Genomic DNA, 21918 nt, shown 5'->3' on the forward strand with positions numbered 1-21918 from the left:
GCCGCATTTTAAACGTGTATTACATTATTTTAAACTTCACCGCAATGGTCTTTTTTCTCTCGCTCTGCGCGTTTTCTAAATTCTTGAATAAAAGAAACAAAAGTGATAATAAAATAATTGAAATCCAAAAGATTATGATGGTTTTTGGGATAGTATAAAACCATTGAAAATGCGGCGAGAGTATTTCTCTAATTTGCAACTTTGTTTCGCCAGTAAAAGTAAAAAAAAAAAAGATGGGAACAAAAACGAGAACCCATAAAATTTTGTAGAACACGTTTGATCACCCCGAGAATTAAATCGTAAATTTATTAAAATGACAGGGCTATTTACGAATGAGGTATTAGTAAAACATATCAAACTACTGGAGGTGAAGAAATTCGAAAAGAAAAGTTATTTAATTTAATCATTCTTAATTATTGAATGAGAGAATTAAGAAATAAACTAGACGTGCATAAGGTATTATGCAAAAGGACGCGTACATGATACATACTCGCGTAAATAAAACAAATTATAAATAAAGTGTAAATAAGATTTTTGACGTTCTCTATTTTTTTTGTCATTCTTCCGTGAGAAAGTCATTCACTTTTTGCAAGCAGACAAATGAATCTGCTGAATTCCATTATTAAATGCTAAATTCTATTGTTAAATGCTGATTTCTGTTACTAAATTCTATTGTTAAATGCTGATTTCTGTTACTAAATTCTATTGTTAAATGCTGATTTCTGTTACTAAATTCTATTGTTAAATGCTGATTTCTATCGTTAAATGTTGATTTTTGTTACTAAATTCTATTGCTAAAAGTTATTTTTAACATTCTCGCATTAGCAAAAATTTCGACTTGAAGGAAGAAAACTTCGAGTTAAGGGAAAATTTTAACACTAAAATATACGGAAAAAGTTTTGGGACTGACTGAAAATTTCGACTTAAACAGATAGTCGAGTTTCATCGTAGTTCGAGTTATCGCGAAAAATGACTGTACAATTTTTTCCAGGGAACATGACAAGATCACAACACAGCAATGTTTGGACACTTCTTTTATCTCCTTAATAAAAGACGTGTACTATCGGACTACTAGTCGAAGGGGCTTAGCTCAATCCCCAGTTCAAATCCACACGCGGTTTCGCTCGAGTGTGGAGATTTGGTCATCTGAAAATATTGTTCTGCACTTAGTTCCCCCACATAACATTTACACCCCGTTGGGGGCTCAATTTACAGAAATCCCGTAAAGTGATTCCTTGTATTGCAAAATATAATACTCACCAAATTTCATTTTTATAGCGCTGCTGTTTGGACTCAGTGATAATTGCGGCATATAACCTTTTTCTCCAGCGTGGCTTCATTAACCGCTTATGTCCTTCTTTGAGACAGAATGGGAACCATGTTCTGATTTGGTGGTGGTGGCATATAAAATTTGACCCCCCCCCCACCGATCCCCTTAGATGTTGAATTTTGAAATATCCCTTTTTCTCTTCCCTCAGGGCTCGAATTTCGAAAACCTCTTCTTGCTGAGTCCTTACATTATGAAATTGAAGTAGCGATTAAATTACATATTTATAGTTCCAGCGGTTTCGGCTCAGCATGATTCCGATACATAACCTTTGAACCCTCTTATGACCCTCCATAGGGGGTCGAATTTCGACAAACCCTTTCTTGTTGGGTCTTTTCTGGAGCGTCCGTGGAGCCCCTGGAGAGTGCACACGGGCTCCGAGGAGCAGCTCCACAGAGAGCAACAGACCTTTGTATTCAAATACAGTATTCAATCATTACACTTCACTCACAATTCGCACTCAGACGTTTAGGTACAGACACTCACACTTCTGACATAACACAATCGGTAGTAAATTATCCATGGAGATAGACCGGACTAGTGCCAGGTGTGAAAGAAAGAAAGAAACTCACGTCAATTAGCGTGTTTGTGTGGTATGATGTGCGTGTCTGTGGTCAGAGGCGGATTGAAGTCGGTTGAGGACAAAGGCGCAGAAGAAAATATTGCCCCCCTCCCCTTTAACAGGAAAAAGTATAAAGTTTGGGTTTTTCGGAGGCCTTCGGGAAATCGAGGGCGCCCGGTTCATCCGCCGTTAAATCCTCCTTCATTGTACTTGCTCGGTTTGCAAGAGGTACTGGGTTCAATTCCCGGGATATTTTTCCACCTCGCGCGGCTTGATGTTTAAAAAGTTTCTTGATTTCATGACATCAAAGAGCCGAGAAAAAAAAAATCGCCCATCTCTAATGTATTTATTATGAGGAATTTTTGGATCACGAGATATTTCCTTCTTTCAGTGAAGGGTTTGAGGGACGTGTAGAACCGCATTCGAGGTAACAAACATGCTGGTGACTTTCTGCGCGTAGGTCATGAAAGAAACAAATTTATATTAAAGAAATGTGAAAAATAATAATTTTTCTTTTCTTTTTGATGGGCAGGGCTAAATATTTCGAAAATTTTTATTAAGTTCAAGTTATCTATCTGGCTGTGTTTTTCCTTCGAAAAATGCTTTGCGGAATTTCTTCAATGTAATTTTTGTGGGCTCGTATAATTAATTTTAAAATATCTTCAACCAAATGAATATTGATGCAGTTGGATATTAAAAGACAATACGTCGACATTAATTTGCATTTTTCTATTTGAGAAGATATAAATAAAAAGTGTAAATTAATGTTATTGCATGGATATCCAGCTCGAAAGTAGGCCCGGCTAATTACAGTCGACGTTGCTTATTAAAATCACGTTTTATCATGTTACTATTCGGGTAGTGGTATCACTTTTGCAAAGAATGGAACAAACCAACAAGGGCGTAGCCAGGGGGGGGGGGACTTGGGGGTCTGGTCCCCCCCCCCCGAAATGTGAGAAAATGACCGAAAAAAGGGAAAAAGATGGCCAAATCCATTGTTCTGTCACTTTGGTCCCCCTCCGAAATGGAAGTGGTCCCCCCCCGAACGAAATTTCTGGCTACACCCCTGCAAACCAATACCATAACGTGGGGAAATATTCGTTTACAGTTCGGGACGTTAGATAATGTAATCAATTTTTTTCTTACCGCAATTTTTTATGCATTCTGAAGGTTCTAAAGTATAACCAAACTTATTTTTCGCCCTCTAAGTTATCGTTATCAGGCTGCAAGGCAATGTAGGAGGCTAGAAGGTGTTCTCTCCTCCCTTCCTTGTTGACAAACATTTCCGTACTTAATGTCGTAATCAGTCCGTAGTATTCGCTGGGATCCATGTACGTGTGAAGCTGCTTTTGCAATGGCCTATAGTGAAGGCAAATGTATGACAAGAAAAAAGACCTTTCTTTCAGTTTTTGATCAGTTGGCCGCATTCAAATTTCTTTTTCCGTGAGACTTTTTTAAGTGATCTCTGAAACGTATGGTATGGTCAACCCTCGGTTTATGAACGTCTCGGTTTGCGTCCAATTCAGTTTGCGACCTACAAAAACTGATTCGGTTTACGATCTTGTCTTGGCATACAAACATGCAAACCAGAAAAAATTGTACTAAATCCGAAGGAACAATACAGAAATTGAGATTTCTATGGCACATGCTGATTTTTTTTCAAGTTCTTTTCTCCAAATACGACTCCTCTTATACAGCTCATGTATCAACATGTCTCAATTCAAACTTTGGGAAGGTTTACGTTTAAGAAATTTTTTATATTTGTTTTGTAATACTCTCTGGCAAAGAATTAACACTCACTGACTTGTGGGAACATCATTTTAATGGCAACCTTTAGGGACCTTTCCGAACATAGTTATCAATCGGTTATTGCTATCAAAAACTCACGAGTCCCGATGCGATCACATTAAGCAGTGTCGACTGTATTTTGTATTTAATTTTCTGGGCTTCGGATCTCTATTCGTTCTCTTTCTAAGCGAACTCAATTTTTAGAGAATCAAGAGAGAATTAAATTCCATTTTTAAAATTATTGATGTGGGGGAAATCTATGGCGTAGTATTATGAAGGGGAGATGGCGATAGGTCCGCATCTTGCATTGCCGCAACTCTATTGTTTGTGCCGAATGGACACTTTCCGTTGCTAAGCTGTCTATATGCGTTTCCATCGCCGAATTACTTTTTTTCACTATAATTGGCTTGATATTTTCGAAAGGAATGAAGAATACATCGAACTGAATCAGAGAACTCTGTTTGTTGAAATAAATTTTACTTTTTTATATGAAAAGAAATTATAACTGTCTAATTGAAGAATCTACAATCTATCACGCACATTTCGAGGAAAATAAAAATTTTCCGCGAAACACACGGGCCAACTCTGAATCCGGATTAACAACAGCTTAATTCAATGTGCAATGGCATCATTCCCTCCCCAGTCGTGGCCCTGCCTACGACCTCGGATGTATAGGAATGACGGTCATGGGCCGCTACAAAGGTAGGGCTGAAGGGCTCCACCCCGGGTGCCCGGAACGCGTGCCATCATTTTTTCACTCTAAAAATTTACTACAGGGGGTACCCTGCTGCAAGAAATGGGAGCCATGGTGATGGCCATTTTAAAGCATGGGACTACTTGATAATAACTTGAGGCCTCAACTGGAAAGAAAGCCTCATATGATAATGACTTCAGTGCCGTCTTAACGCATGGGTCCTCAAGAGAAGAGGGGCCTCAGAAAAATGAGAAGTTGAATTTTTCGAATGTTTGCTAGATAGGGCCTCTGAAAAATCACTTGGCCCGGTGCTCTTAAGACGGCCGTGAATGACTTGGTTGTATTTTTCGAGAGTAAGTAATATGAGATAAATTAGAATGAAGGTAGTTCCAGAAAGGTGGGCCTCCAGAAAAATCACTTCGCATGGAGGGGCCTCAAGATGCTGATAGCTATTAGTGAGACGGCCCTGGTATAGCTGCCCCTCCCCCCCAGCTAATAAGATATATAGTACTGCGATTTTCAGACGTATGTAAATTGGCAAGGGCTGGTACATTCCACTCTAGTGTGTGCCCCCCATGATTTTTTGTGCCCAAAAATGTGAACAGAATTTTTTCATTGACTAACAAAACATATTTGACCTTAATCGTAGGGGTTCCAAAATTTTTGCTTTTCCCGGGGGGGGGGGGCATATCAGTCAGTCCTGGGCACTAGAACATCACTTTGAAAGAGGCCTCATAATACTGTGTATACGGTCCTATCTGTAGCGGGCGAGAATATGCTCACATCAGTCTAGTCGTAGCAGTGCTAGCGTTCGTATGCGATGTATATCGGGGCGTTAAAACTTCGTTATGGCTGACCTCACAGATTTCGGAAGAGGCATGATTGGTGGAGCCCGTCTTGCCGGGGCCACAGTAACGAAAATGGCCACCCTTGTTGGTGTCGGGAGAAGTACAGTGTCGACGGTAGCAAACAGGGAAAGACATCATCTGCCAAGCATAACAGTGCCCGAAAGTCGAAGATGACTGATAGAGACAGAAGGCTTTTGAAGCGGATTGTGGCCAGACAGCACAAGACAACAGCATCCCAGATAACATCTGGATGTATCGGAAGGTGATCCGACAAAAACTATTCGCCATGAACTACATGCAGCAAACATACAAGGTAGAGCGACTATTCCAAAATCATTGGTGACACCATGCAATGCCTTGAAACGACAAACATGGTGTCACGAACACAATGGTAGAATCTCATTTGGTCAGACGAATCGTCGTTGACATTATTCCAGACTAACGGACGTGTTTACGTTTGGAGAACGCCAGCGCAAGCCTATGATGTTGATTGTCTCCTTCCTACTGTTAAGCATATGGGGAGATCAGTGATGCTGTGGGGTGAGTATTCTAGCTGACCATCTTCATCCAATGGCGCAATATTTATTCCCTGATTCTCGACCTGTGTTCCAAGATGATAATTCACCCGTTCACACTGCTGGCATTGTCGGAGCTGGCTTGATGAACTGCAAGACCTCGTGTGGCCCGCTCAGTCTCCTGATCTTAATATAATTGAACCTTTGTGGGGTACCCAAGTTGTCGCCTGACGTCAATAAAAACGTTTTTTGGAAGTCATAAAATGTCTCAAACATGACGTGATAAAATGGTCATTATGTCCATTTTGGAAACGTCAAAAATGACGTCAAAAAAAATGACCCTTTGCAAATAGTTAGACTTTCAGAAGATAGATGGCGCTATTCGGAGAGACGGGGGGAAAAAAAAAAGTACCGCTTTCTGGGGCAGGTCGGAGTTGAACCTGGTTCAATCTCGGATTGTCCCTATGTATCTCACGCCATGCCTTTACCGATCGCGCTATCGTAACAGTAACAGCTGGTGTTATTTAATGAGGACTTAAAAAGTATTGATTAGTTATATTACAATTGCCGTTTAATCTCTTGCTGAGTTTAGCCGATGGCAGTTATTTTTTCGTTTTATTTTATTTTTTTATCTATGAAAAATATAGTAATATAATTATAAATATAATTATTTGCGTTATTTAAAATTATCGAAAAAAAAAGTTTTTAAAAAATTCATTTTTTTTAGCTCAATGAATTCGTTGCATCTTTCTGAATTTTTGACAGATTTCACAGATCTTCTGATCGTCCGTAAAAAACATGATATGGATGCAATTATAATTTATATAACGTACGTTGATAAATTTATATGAACAATTACTCATTGAAAAATTTTGCATTTCCATTCAAAACAAAATCGCAATTAAAAGTACTTCATTTATCTTGTGACAACCAGTAACGAATAGGCCTAGGGTAATTTTGAAACACTCTCTGAAGGTTCATTAACAAACATTTTGGATAATTTTGATATTTTCATCCGGAACAGAATTTTTCAGTTGGAAAGAAATTCGTGATTTTTATGACGCAAAATCGTTTACGCCATAAAAAATCACGTCATTTCATGACCTTCATGGCTAATAAGGTCCTGAAATGACCTGATATTTCATTTGGGTCATCAAGAATCACGTTATTTCCTGATCTTTATTGTTCGTGGTCATTAAATGACTTTAAAATGGCGTGATTTTTTTTTGACTGACGTCATTCAGAGAAAATGACCAAATTTTCACGTCATATTTGACGTCAGGCGACTACTTGGGTATTTTGGAGGCCAAACTGCGCAGTAGGTTTCTACCTCAAAAGACACGTTCTGAATTAGTGACCTTTTTTGCAGGAGGAGTGGCTATGTATCCCTGTGACTGTTGAGCATGACTTGTATTTGTCCATCCCACGACGGGTACAAGCTGTAAATAATGCAAAAGGAGGGCCAACAGCCTATTAATAAAGATTTTGCCTCATTTCTCAGGTCTCATATTATTTTGTCCAACCCCTGTCAGGGCCGTCTTAAGAGCATCATGGGGGCCCCCCGGCCAAGTGATTTTTCTGAGGCCCAACCTGAGAAATTTTCGAAAATTTCAACCAGTTCTAATTTCTCTGAGGCCCATGCGTTAAGACGGCACTGACTTCTGTACCTCCATGGAAAAAATCTCACAAAATTTCCGTGTTTCTGCAGAAAAAATCGGCAATTTTAACATCGATTTCCAAGGAGATCATCCGGTTCCTGCCCCTCATCGAAGTGATACTGATGACGACTATTACGTCAAACAGAAATCCTCATTCATTAGAAGGAATGACGACACGTTTGCGATCTGTAGTTTACTCATCCGAAGATTTAGAGAAGATTTTGTTTACCATTGTGGATTGTAATGAAAGCTCGAGTTATTATTTATTTATTTTTCATGTATGTTTGAAGTTTTACTCCAGGAAAAGACTTTAACATTGCAATGAAACTTTTTCCACGTCACGTTGTGTTGCGACGGACAATTACATTGTGAATGCGCTCCGATTGAATTGCCGCCTATGTCTTTTTTTGTAGACATTTCAAGGATTATGAATACAAACATTAATGATGTGCACCTCTTCACACACACAATATTGTTTTTATACTCGAAATGTTATTGTTTTTTATAAACTGAAATTTCCTTCAAATGATGCTTATGTAGAGACATTGTTGATTTCTATTGATATTTAACCAATAACTTGTGTCTTCTTCAATCATGTTTTTATCCCTATATCCCTATCACATGTTAAGCTATAGTGAAAGTTCCTTTGTATTTGAAGTCGGTGAATTTGAATACTCACGAGAGAGAGATCAACTATTCTTCAGTACCATAACGACGGAAATTATTAATGTGAACATGGAAGAGTGAATAATCCTTTGTATGATAAAAATCACAAACCAAGAAGAACAAAACAGGCATATTCAATGAAATGTCGCTACAACGATACTCGATGTAACGATAAATCCCTCTACAACGATATTTTTTTGAAGTCTTGTTTGTGAATGCCTATAGTCTAATGTTGTTACCTCCCGATTTAACGATAATACCTTTACAACAATATGTTTTTGGGTTGCAGAGTATCTTTGTTTTGAGATTTCACTGTACAATGAAAAATACAAATTTCCTAATGCATTTCAACGTACTATGGATTGTCAATAGGGTACAAACATTTTTTGAAAAAGTCTCTTTGCAGGATTCAGGCAGACCTACAATACTATACTTTCACTGCATGAAAAATCCAAGCAGTTACCCCCAAAGCAGAATATGCTGGAATCTGCAACATACATCACGGAACAATCAGTGCTACTGCAGGATACTAATCTGGACTATCTACTACTAATCTGCAAAAATTTCAAGAAAAATGTAGAAAACATTATCATGGGAATTTTTACTGCAGAACATTACATACAGAACATCGTCTCAGCCGGCTCTTTGCAGAACAATGCAAAATATGCTGCTTTGGGTGCATTTACCATCTTCACTTCAAAATATGGGTGATGAATGGCAGCACCAGCAGAACATGAAACAAGACAATTATAACAGCATAAATATGTTTGGGCCGTACATGCAGATCATGCAATCCAGCATGTACGGTTAAGTAGTTGTAGAGTAAGAAAATTAGAATACAGACCAATCAAATACAGTTGAACCTTGCTACAACATTAAATCCCTTTACAATGATATTTTTCAAGACTTGTTTGGCAATGTCTATACTCTAACATTAAACTGCTCGCTCTCGATATCTAACAGTAATTCCCGTACAATATTTTTTTTGGTCCAATGAGTATTGTTATATTGAGGTTTCACTGTATCTTCATTTTGCAAGCAAATAATCACAACATTGCATTAGACAGGCATGTGAGCGCACAACTTCATTCTTACCATGACGTTTGGTATGAGCAGATATCTTTTTTTTTCCTTTTTTTTTTATGAGCAACTGAGGTTTTGTATCGAACCAAAATAGGATCCCCACTTAGTATGGATAGTAGTTATATTTATCTTCTAAAGATGGCACCCATTGTATGTCAAAACACATTAGGAATTTGGTATTTTTTGTTGTGTTTGCCTTTTTCATTGCTCTTGGATTGTCATAATATTGAAGAGTATGAACTGCTCACCAATGAAACATCAAATTTTTACATATTTGCGTCGACTTCCCTATGAAAGCTTTTGTGTTTTGCACAAAATCCAAAACATTTTAACATTCTTTTAATTTTATGATCACAAGTATCAAAAAAAGTTCTGAATGTGAAATAAAAGTTATATAACAAACTTCTTCTTAAACTCCAGAACCTTGGTCTATGAGTTCAATTGCTTAAATGGGTGGAAGCCTTCCTTGTTGACCGCAGTTAGTTTGTCGGTCTCAACGATCAAAACTCCTTATACTTCTGAGTTGTCTGGATCTTGCATCAGATCAGTCCTATCTCCCCTTTACTATTTATAATTTATATTAATGACCTACCAATACAAATCAATTGCTTCATCAGACTTTTTGTCGATGATTGCATTACTTATCAAACCATTTACAGCACATCCAACCAAGATTCTCCCAGCACAACCTTAACACTATATCCGACATATGTAATGCTCGTCTTAACTACCCATAAACATCTCTAAAAGAGTTTTCATGAAACTTACCCCCACAAAAGATCTCCCCTTGCATTCCCATATTAAATTAATAATTCTATAATCATAGAGGTTTCTCATTGCAAATACCTGGGTGTGATAATTTCTGCTGACCTCTGTTGGAACCTCCACGGATTATATATTTAAAAAATGCCTCAAAAAACTTTTTTTCATTCATCGTAACCTTAAATATTCCACCTGCCACATCTCTGTTTCCAAACTTAAATTCTTCCTGTCCTCTCCTTTGCCTGTGAAATTTGGAAGCCAAGTAAGATGTCAGACCAAACACGACCCAGGCTCTGTACCTTCCGGGAAGGGCTGGAATCCATTCAAAATAAATTTACCCGCTTTATTTTAACTTGCTGGTCTACCTGTTTCCATCACAGAGCTCAAATGTCCACTTAATATTCTATCTCACTTACCTCCCGTAGGTATATCACTCGCCTAACCCCACTTTTCAAAATTATCCACAGCTATTTTAACTTTGAAACTTCTCATATTCTAATCAAATCTTCACATTCTTCCGATAGATTCATTCACTCTCAAAAATTGAAACCTTTCCTTCCATCCACAAATTGCTTCAAATTTAGTTCCCCCCCCGAACAATTATTGATTGGAACGACCAACATCAAATACTACAGATTTCACTTCAATTTAGATTTTATATGTAGCATCAATTGCACACATTCTCTGGTATAGGCCTTGGCCAAATAATATTGTAGAAACAATATATACAACCAATTGAGGAGGGGGCTTGACAAATGAGAAAAAATAGGTGTCTGTGAAATCATTTTAGAGCCAATGTACAGTATAATATACTCTCTAATGCGGATAGTGTGGATCTAGTTTTATTTATTTCTCAAATTTTCACATTTAATGCAGTAATGTGCCTCTTTGAGCATTTTAATTAATATTTTCCTTTGAAAGAAAGCAAATGAAGCAATATATATATATACATAGCAAAACCCCTCTTTTGCAGCTAAAAAATAATTTCCCTTGTATAATAAAAGTATGCATTTCAAACCCTCTTGAAAATTTTTTTTGTCCCACCAGTATCCAAAAAAAAGGGGTTTCACTGTATATGCATATAATAACAGATGATTTAAATTTTTGAACCACAAATTTTAAATTACATAACATCAATAACACAAGAAATTGTTTTACGTATTCATTAAACATATTTTAAATAGGCATTGCTCGGATCCCAAAAAAAAAGTTATGTTAAATTTTCTGATTCCATATTCTTCACACAACATTCATACTACTTTTCCACACACATTATAGTTTTTTCAAAAATGCAATTTACTCACATATACATGCATCATATTGCCAATGATCATTCAATGTTTTTGCATACTTGAGAATCGTAGAGAATAATAGAATGCTGGGCAAGTTTTAAAACACTAAGCTTAACTGTAGGCCTATAGGGCAGAGAAATGAAAGAGAAGAAATAGTCTTTTGTCCAAAGCTGAAATTTCTGACTGATTACATTCATTTAGGCACGCAAGTGCCATCATTGTTCAAACACTTTCCCAGAAACTTAAACACTCCAGTGGACACCAAAAATACATTGGGAAAATAGGAAATGTTAATGGTAAAATATGGTATAAAAAAGATAGAAAAATGGCTGATGTAATTAGAAAAAAGTTTGAAACAGAATTTGTGTACAGAAAAACTGGTCAAGTCCCCAGTTGAGAAAAAAAATTCTCAGCTGAAGTTTCCGGATTATGGATCCATCTGGATTAGAGCGGTTCTACTGTGCAAACAACTTTAGCTACTCGAAAAGGAACTTACGTATTTAAGCAGCCTCCAGAGAATAGCCTTAGTGAAAGTTGAAGCAGTTGAGTGGATTTGATTAAATTTTATTTTAGAAATTGTCACGTTTTATGTAATAAAATCACCAGAAATATTACCAGTTGTCAGCAAATCCACTGCAGCAACCAACATTCACTGCTTAAATATGTAACTAAAAGGTTTATTCACAATTAATTGCATGCTGTTGGTAAAAATTTAGAAATTGAAATGCAATTTAAACAATTATTGAAGGAGATGAAGAATTATTCATTTAAAACAAAACATTGGTCACCAAGATGTTTTCATTTACAAAAGATTGTGATGGGGTAACTCATTAGTAATTCAGCGCTCTCTCTCTGATGGTTTTTTTTAACCTGTATTGTAGTAGAGTGTAGCTTGTATGAAACGGAATGTCAAAGGGATTCAAATGATATTTCATTTTAGACCAATTTCACTGTATAGCAAGGCTACACTGTATGCACCAACAGTATATTTCGCATACTTGCAAACTTAAAAATACGTCCTGTTTGTATGAATTAATTAACAAAAAGTTTCATTTTTTGTTAATTGCATCATGGTTAAATTAATCTCATTTTTTGTCAATGATGTTTGTCTAAAAAAGAATTTCTGTGTTCTATTTTGTATTTGTGAATATTTAAATTTCTCTCACCACCAGCACTGTGTTCATTCATGCCTGTACTCATTTTTACTTCTTTTGAATATTATGAGTCATTTGTTTTGCATTTGATTATTTTTGTGCCCTGATTTAATTGATTGGTTGAATTTCTTTTATGTAAAAATTAATAATTATTCTTGTGTTTGTTTTCAACAAGTAAAAAGTAATATTCTATCGAATATTTCTTTAATGTGCTCCCGACTTTTTTTTTAATTTCAGGATATTGATTTACCATCTGTTTGAAGGCATGCAGTGGACTTAAGGATTAAAAGAGAACTACATCGAAGTTACAGACATGCCCATTGATATTTTTTAGCTGATTTGATAACTTAAAATTTCACGAGTGGTTTTTGAGTAGAAATGTTCCAGCAGCTTTGTAGCACCAATATATGAGTGTTAAAATAACAGTGCATTTCGAACTTTTATTGAGTCACTTATGTATGAGCAGGGTGACCATATTTCATTGAGAAAAATATGGGAAATTGGCCTGTGTGCCAAGCATGGCATATTACCGGATTGTGACCGAAAAAGTTACCAAAAATTGTCAATTATTGGTAAAAAGACCAATGTTAAGAAATAGAAATCTACTGCAGATCGCTGTGAAAAATATGCTATATGGATATTTATCATAATAATCATAATATTATTTATAAGTTGTAAAAATTTATTGTCATCCATGATTTCATAAAAATTACGAATGCATATGAGCTTTGCATAGAAAACCAGGAAATATTTTTTACTGGAAAACTGTCACGCTACAAAAATATGAGAATGTTCTCTAAAATACGATTCATATGGTCATCTGGAATATGAGAGAGGGGATTTTTTTTTCATCATTTACATGTCTTAATATGTACCGAAAAAATAACTGAAATTAATTTGATGTCATTATGAATAAAAATTCAAATATACATACCTATACTGCAGCTGAAATTTATTTGGCTGCTCATGTGTACATTAGTTCATTTTTTTTATTAATCTTATCAAAACTTTTATTTTTTTATTCTACTAAGTCATCTGCGAATTTTAGTAAGTTCCCACATTTCCTTCTCGTAATTATCTAGTTTGAACTTTTTGAAAAACATGCTATTAATACGGTGACCATATAAAACAAAACAGTAAATTTTATTGATGCAGAATTTTGTGCTTGCAATTATGAAACCACTATTTAAGAGAGATTGAAATAATTGATCTCTAAAAATTAACATTTTTTCACAGAAATTATGACACATATTGTAATAATATTGTCCCCCTTATGCCAGAAACATGAATGTCAAATTTCAGAAAATCTGGAAATAGTGTTTGAATGTTTACTCTACCCATGTAAAAGTCAACCCTATGGAAGTCATTTTCCCAAAATGTTTTATGACATGTTTTTCGATGGGGGGGAGGGGGATACAAATTCATTTTTCAGGCAAAACCTAGATAGCAAAATAAGGTATCCAACCAACTGATAAACCCAAAAAGTGAAAATTTGCATATTTATGTCTCTGGCATGAAGGGGATGATATATATAAAAAAGGGTACAGTCAAACCCTGATTTAACAAAAATCAGATTGACCCAACAGTTTTATTGGTAAAATCGAGGAAAATCAACTTAGGGTTGAGATGATACAAATATACATAGAGGAACTTCAAAAAAAAAGTTAAATTGTTGAGCTCTTTATATTATGGTCCAACTGTATTTCAGTTCCATAAAATATGAATCCATATTGTCACTGTGGTTATAAAAATAACTAAATGATTGACTAAACAGGTGAAATACTAGCTTATGCTGATTGAGTTCCCAGTGGTGTAGATGCTTTTTGAGACTATTTTTCTAGGTCCTTTGCCTAGTATGTGGCTACTATAAACATCAAAACTATCATACTTTTTGATCATATCATTTTGATATCAATTTTCAAAAATTCTATGTTGTAACTTACGAAGTCTAAGAACTAAAATTAGCTCATATTTCTGAACATTGTTCTGCAATGGTCATAAAAGTAAATAAAATACTAGATTTCATTCTTAAAAAGGTGTTTTTACATTCTCCTAAAGTGATTCTTCCACGTTTCAGGGCTTAGTTCATCTTGGACTGGAGTATGTTGTAAGGTTTTGAAGACTATACCTACAGGGGAACATAGACTTGGTTGAGGGGGGTGCAGAGGAGAACCATGCATGCTCTTGTTGACTTGCAAGGTTTGAGCTATGAAAAAAGATGTGATTTCTGGAGTGTTTACATTAGAGAAACACTGGTGTCAGGGATATGATCAAAGGGTTTTTAAAAATTTCAATGGGATGGGTAGAATGGATCATGAGTTATCAATCCTTAATTATCTTCAACAAGGGGATGCCAGTATCAAATGGTAAGGGGCAATTATAGGTTGTGGTATTGCAGGGAGTTTTTCCCCAATAGGATTATGAATAAATGGAATAGCTCCAGGGTCATGAATTGTAACACAATTGGCACATTTAAAAAGAACTGTGATAAACATGTTGGGCTAAATTGAGATGCTATCCATACTTAGATAAGACAACTAGTAAATTTTTAAAGGTTAACCGAGGAGTACCCCAGGGATCTGTTCTTGTCCCTTTACTCTATAATGTATTCATAAATGATTTATGTAATCTAAAAATTGATGGCAAGATAATTGCGTTTGCTGATGATAGTCATACTTTACTCTGCTGCTACTTATGAATCTCTCCAAAATACAGTAAATTCTGACATGATAAAACTGGTTTCATGCAAATGATCTACAACTTAATATCTCTAAAACTAAATATATTAACTTTTCTTTGCATAACATTCCTGCCTTGAATATTGGCTTTATGATTCATAAACCTATATGTTACATTAGCACTGATTGTAACTGTCATAAATTAGAACAAGTGAATACTATAAAATATCTGGGTATTTATATTGACTCTGACATGAAATTGAAATCCCATGTTCATAATCTACAAATCAAATTAAGATTTAAAATGTATAAAATTTTATTTTTTAAATATTTTGTTAATCGCTTTTTTGTAATCACCCTTTACTACTCTCTCTCACTGTTCCATTCTTACTTATTATATGGTTTACCTATTTGGGGTAGTGATTATTTGAGTAACTTAAAACCTATTATATCACTTCAGAAGAAAATCATAAGGCTAATTTTGAATGACTATTTTACTGAAGTATAGAAATCTTAGGTCTCTCACTTAGATACTTATATTTTTATAAATCCCTGTTGCTTCTCTTAAAACGTCAATACTCCCTACCATTAATATCCACTCGATCTTCTGCTTGGCGTAATGCCACATATTCTTGCCAATTATTCACAAAAATATTTAAAAAATTCATTTCTCTTACCTAATACCTAAGTTTTATAACTCTCTACCCATTGAAATTAAGAATGCTTCCTCTCTTTACGCCTACAAAAAGTACCTCAAAAGATATGTATTGCCTATTGATGATATCTCTGTGCACTTTTAATCTTTTTTTTAAAGTATTTGTCCCCACACTAATTAAAATAATTGATTTTTTCCCATTATATTTATCAACATTTTAAATATTTTACCTTTCTGACTGTAGCTCAATTATTCAAATCATACTTATTACCTATAATTTTGATATTTAAAATGCACCCACCATGTGTTGCCACAATGATGTTTTGTTTTTCCCTCTTCACTCATCTATTATTTGATATTTAACTATAAATTCTCCCCCCCCCCCCATTTATATACAAATGTATATATATATAGGTATTACCCCTCTTCACTCATTATACTTTTTTTTTATTAATAACCCCCATCGTCCAGCATGTGACAGTTATGTTCACCTTGGATGAAAAGTTGTCTTTGTGTATGTATGCCTGTACATATCTTTAGCTAAATAAATAAATAATCTTTTTTTATCGGCAGTGAATTATATATTATCAATTATTTTCAAGATACATGCTTTTATATTGGGTTGCTGTAGCTTAGTTATATTTGACATCGATATTTTTTATGGGCATCTTTTTTCAGTCACCTCGTTGGGCAATTTGCCTGCTGTGGCCTTTGTGTTTGTATTTATGCATGATTGTGCTTCATTGAATAATATTGGGAGTGCAACTGGTTGATCAAGTGACAGGAAATCATTCTGGAATAGGTAGTAAATTTTGGTAATTTTCGTTCTGATTAGATATTGGTGGCTTGACAATCCAGTCTTCATATTTATTTTGGTAATTCACAATTGATATATTTATTGACTCATTATCAAGGGGACTGTTCATGTCACAGTTGAAATAAGGAAATTTATACACATTTCTGAAGTGTGGGGCAAACTATGTTTCAAAAATTTATTCATGATATTTTTTATCATACTTTTCAAAGTAAAATAAAGGTACAGAACATTATGACTTCTATAACAAAATGGTTTTTTTTTTTGCATGTAAAAAAAAATTCACCAAGTTTCGATTATTTTTTGATTGAACTGCACCAAAATAATACATTCTGTGTGATTTACTGGTTCAATTTCAGAAAATGATGCATTGATTTCTCTCATGCTCCATTGAAATATGTTTCCCCACACCCTATATTTTCTTGTTTTAGTTATAACATTCTTCAGAAAGAACATGCCTACACCTGCTCCCAACCCGGTGAAAGTTGGAGGGAACAAAGTGGTTATGCCTTTTCCATGGCCTTTAAATGCAAAGCTTTTTCTTGTGAAGGGTAATTGGCAGCCACCAAAGATAACTCCTGGGTCACAGAAGCAGCAACAGCCAATAATTGTTAAAAGTGTAAGTGTCAAAAGTCCGCAGATTAAACCACAAAAAACCGAGACCAGTATCACTCAACAGCCCAATGGTGATGAACACATAGTCCCTGATGACATAGACATAGAGTATCCATTGAAGTCTGTCAAGTTGGAAATCCCAGATGAAGAGGATGATTATTCAGATTCCGTTGCTGGTAAGTTTTCTTTGATGTGTTATCACATAATTTTTTATTAAGTGTGAGAGATGCCAAAATGTGCTATTATTCACTTTTGCTGCTGATAAAGGTAAATAAGAGTTACATTGTGGGCATTTGATTCTTCCTTTCCTCCCATTAGATGATGCTTGTGCATCTATTAAGCTGGGTCCACACCGTCAAAACTCCTCAGAATTCTGCAGTGTGGAAACCGGTTTGGGGGTGTGTGGCTATGCAAAATCAACTGTTAAAATTGTCCGTATGGTAATAACAGATTCTCTCCCAAAACCGGTTTTTGTGTTGTGGAGTTCTGCAGGTGTGGACAAAGCTATACTTGTATATTTGAGTTTTAAGAGAGGTATATACCCATAAGTGAGGAGTTTATTTTCAAAAGAGAACATTTCTACTTTTGCCAAATTTACAGTAGAAGTAAAAAACTTATTCGTCCTTCCTTATAAATGTTAACATAAGAAACATGATCATTCTTCAGTGGAATCTCCCATAACTGACACTCCCATTCGTGGACACAATTTCAAATCATATTGATGAGACTCAATGTATCTTACTATCAATTAACAGACACTTCTTGTTAGCAGAAAAATTTTATGGTTCCATGGGTGTTCGTTATTGAGATGAAAAATACTAGATTGTATGGGAAAAAGGTGAATATGTTCCCTTTTGATAAAAAAAACAAACTTTGCAATTTTAATTTCTACAAAAAATATTCCCGTTTGAATAATCCCAGCTGCATAATCTGACAGAGCTTATCCCAAAGATTCATAAACTATTAAAATATGCATTTCTGAAAAAAGTGGAAATGCCCCAGTCTGAAAATAAACTCCTCAATTTTTGGACCACCTAATCTGGTTAATAGATGTGTAGCTCATTGCCATGTAATTGAAACTCACTGGGCTGGATGAAACCGATTTGCTTGCCAGCTACTTTACTTGCTGAAAAAAAGCTATTGAACTCACCCTATGTAATTGAACCTTAAAGATGCTTGACCATTGATGATGATATGCACTTTTTTTTTTGTATTAGATACTTTGACTTTCATATTTATTATAATATTCTAGCAGTAGGCAGGGTTACTGAGGATTCCCCTTTGCCAGAGTTCAGTGCGAGTGTCAAGAAACATATGGGAGAGAATGACTTGAATGCTGTGTGGCATGCTTTTATGGAAGAATGTGCCACTCATTATTATAACTTGTATCCAAACATGCAGAGTAGTAGCGAATATCAAATGATTGGCAAGAAAATGTTCTCAAAGTATCCCATGATAGAATATGAGGGCAAAGAGCCTTGGGTGAGTAAATTTTATGATGTAGTAACAGAAAATTAAAAATGACAAAATTATGATGATCTGAAGTAAAGCTTGTTGACAAAGTAAATTTATGTATTAGCCTTATTTTTGTTACTAGCCCTTTCAGGGAAAATACTCAACTTTTTCATACTTTAAGACTTAGGTAATTATGCATAGTTTTTAGTATCAAAACATGTTGTATATTTATTCCATATACATATAAAACTTTTCTGTTTTTGTAAATGGAATAAATTTTGTTTGATAATTCATTAAAAGCCGTATTTATCAGTTATGGAACCCAAAGTGAAAATAATTGTATATAGAGGGCCCCCCTCACAGTAGAAATATTTTTCTCTAATCCTTTATGCAGAGAAACTTCCCATAATGAACATTTCTCTGTTGTGGACATCTCCAGCCACTGCGTGGGGGTCATGCGAGTGGTCATAGTGACAGACTCGCATCGTAAAGATCTGGGTTTGAACCCCACCGACGGCACAGTTGGTAATTAGCTGAAGCTGGTTTTCTGTGGTTCCTGACATCAAGGCACGAATGCAAGCCATTCTCCCTGTTAAAAAAGTCTCGCCACCAAGATCAACAGGGCTACAACAGTACAATAATATTCAATCATTACACTTCACTCATAGTTTGAAAAATAGCTGGCATACTAAAAATTCATGCACACAACATTAGGTACACACTCATAACGTTTGGGACTCATGTACACTTCGAGCAGCTCATTTATTAGTGAATTGTTCATGACGATAGATCAGAGATAGATAAGAGATCAGAGTTGTGCCCAGTTTAAAGGAAAGTGAATTTCTCTGAATAAGGGACACGTTTTTGAGTTTGATGGAACTTCATTGTATAATACTTCCTATTAGCTGATATTCGTCATTGTGGACAAAGTTTTTATCCACACAAGTTTATTTTACTGAGAGGTCTCACTCTGCTATTTAGAGCCTTTATTGACAAATAGTTTGAAATATATATCTTTCTGTATTGCATAAGAAAAAAAAATCTCTCTCTTCCCCCCTTTTATTGCAAATCAGAAAATGATTTAGCTGACTACTGTGCTCATCATCTATTTGTGAGAGGTGTGGGGTCTAGTGTAGCCTCACCAGTTGAGCATCACTTAGTGGCAGTGGCTATGAATGCATCATTCAAATGCATAGTCTTGAATTGAGGCTAGTAACCAGAGGTGGTTGGTTTTGCATTTGGTTTTGCCCCCTATGGGTTACATGAATTTAGCCACCCTTCTCTCATTCTAGTCCAATTTTCTTGACTGCTTTTTCCCCCAAATTCCCATCCCCGTGCTATAACTCGACCCCCCACTCCTGCAAGTATACCTGTGACTCTGTCACTCTTTTGGCCACTTCCATGCTCACACTCTATAAGTCATTCTTTTATTCATTCACATGTTGTTGTTTTGGTCATTCACATACTTGCAAACTGGCTAGGCCACTCTTTTGGTCACTCAATGGCATTGTTCTTTACTTTATAGGCCACTCTTTCACATTTACACATGCTCTAGGTCAGGGGCTCTCAAACTTTCACCACCCGCAGCATCCCTTACCCTAATCAACACATCTGTGGCTCACCAGAGCAGTTTAACAAAGAATCTCTTCAAAAACCCTTTGTTGGACCACCACTTGGAGGCACACAGTTTAAGAACCCCTGTTCTAGGTTATTCTTTCGGTCATTCACATGCTTTCACACTCTTTATGTTGCTCTTTTGGTCATTCACATGCTTGCACACGCTTTGGGTCAATTACTCTGTAGGTCACTCTTTTGTTCATTTACATGTTTGCTCATGCTCCAAGTCACTCTTTTGCCCACTCACGTGCTTGAAATTTATCTGGGTCACTCTTTTGGTCACTCACTGACCTAGTCCCTTACTGTCTTGGCAATAGGACCGTCTTAAGAGCATCAAGGACAAAATGATATTTTTTGAGGCCATATCTGGCTAGAAATCTTGTCTGTACCAATTTACACGCTTACTCTAGAAAATTTTAACTGGTTCTCATTTTAATGAGGCCCCTACACTCTTGAGGGGACTCAATGTGTTGAGGTGGTACTGATTGGCACAGGCAGATTTATTTAGGGTTATAAACATTTTTTGCCCTTATACCATTCTGCAAACTTTCTTGGCCACTAATTGCTCAAATTCGCCAGCCCTCTGAACTTGCTGCCCTGGACTATGGCCCACCAAACTCCCCTGTAAATATTCCACTGTTAGTAACATAAACTCAATATGCATACAATTCTAAAATTCTTGTAGATGCTTGTTGAATCATCAAATGAAAAATCAATTTAAAAACAGTTACCAAAAGAAGTTGATTCAGGGTATAGTAGCCCAGGTTAAGATACTTGCCTATTGTAGTGATGTTCAGAGATGTTGCAAGTTCGATACATGATTCATCCTTATCAGATTCTTTCCTTATATAGAGGTACAACAGAAACGTCAGTATGACCACAGAACACGTTTGCTGCTACAGGAGGTTCCTTACTGGCAGGTTAGAGCACCAACTCATTGGAGACACATGAAAAAAATCAAACACTGCTATTCAGATTCGGCAATAAACTGTAGGCTCCCACTCAAATTAGCCCTCACGCAAAAAATGACTGTGATGCACAAAAGAAAGATCAAATTAGACGCCAATTCAAATACAAGATAAATTTTTGACATTTTATTGTAAAAACAAATGTTTTTGTTTTTCAGAAACAGATTAGAGTTATATTTTTTGTCATACTTAATTTTTCTCTCCTTTTCTGTTGCAGTCATATTTCTGTAAGTGTTTGAGCCAAAAAATTAGACACAAGAAATGGAAAGCCAAAAGAAAAACTTTGGCTAAGAAGAAAATTACAAAAAAGGGCAAAAAAGTAGTCAGAAGAAAATCTGTCATTAAGAAAGTGAAGAAAACAGATGCTACTGATGCAAATGATAACGAAGTTTATAGACCGCCAAAGATTGATCTTTCCAGTTTAAAAATAGAAAGAGGACTTGTGACTAATAAATTGCATCGTGCCCTACTGCTTGAACTCTCAGAAGGGTGGAAAACAAATTCCATTTCAGAAGCGAGAATCAAAGAGATCCTTAAAGAGACTTTTAAAAACAGAGAAAACTACTTGAAGGAAATTTCTTGCAGAAGGCTCATGAATTTGGTTGAACAGTTTCCATGTTTCACTTCTGGTAGATATGTGAGTAATGTACTCTGTACACTTTCATTGCATTATCAAATTGAAAATTTATTTAAATTCCTTTGTTAATAATGTGCAAAAAAGAAAAAGCAGGTGCTTTGTTATCATAATATCATAATTGTCTGTTTTT

General features: G+C 35.7%; 1 protein-coding gene across 1 annotated transcript in view; it reads left to right on the top strand.

Annotated features, from left to right (window-relative positions):
- The window catches only part of LOC149076891 (uncharacterized), a 278256-nt gene that overhangs the window by 247711 nt on the left and 8627 nt on the right, over positions 1–21918 (top strand). The window contains exons 5-7 of the mRNA XM_089244613.1: positions 16928–17287; positions 18364–18593; positions 21369–21788. Of these exons, the coding sequence (XP_089100739.1) occupies positions 16928–17287; positions 18364–18593; positions 21369–21788 (1010 nt within the window). The remainder of the gene's footprint in view (positions 1–16927; positions 17288–18363; positions 18594–21368; positions 21789–21918) is intronic.

Source organism: Pholcus phalangioides, unplaced genomic scaffold, assembly GCF_987345545.1.
Source record: "Pholcus phalangioides strain wild (caught in Gottingen) unplaced genomic scaffold, Ppha-v1.0 ptg000015l_1, whole genome shotgun sequence".
In the NCBI taxonomy this organism is placed as follows: domain Eukaryota; kingdom Metazoa; phylum Arthropoda; class Arachnida; order Araneae; family Pholcidae; genus Pholcus; species Pholcus phalangioides.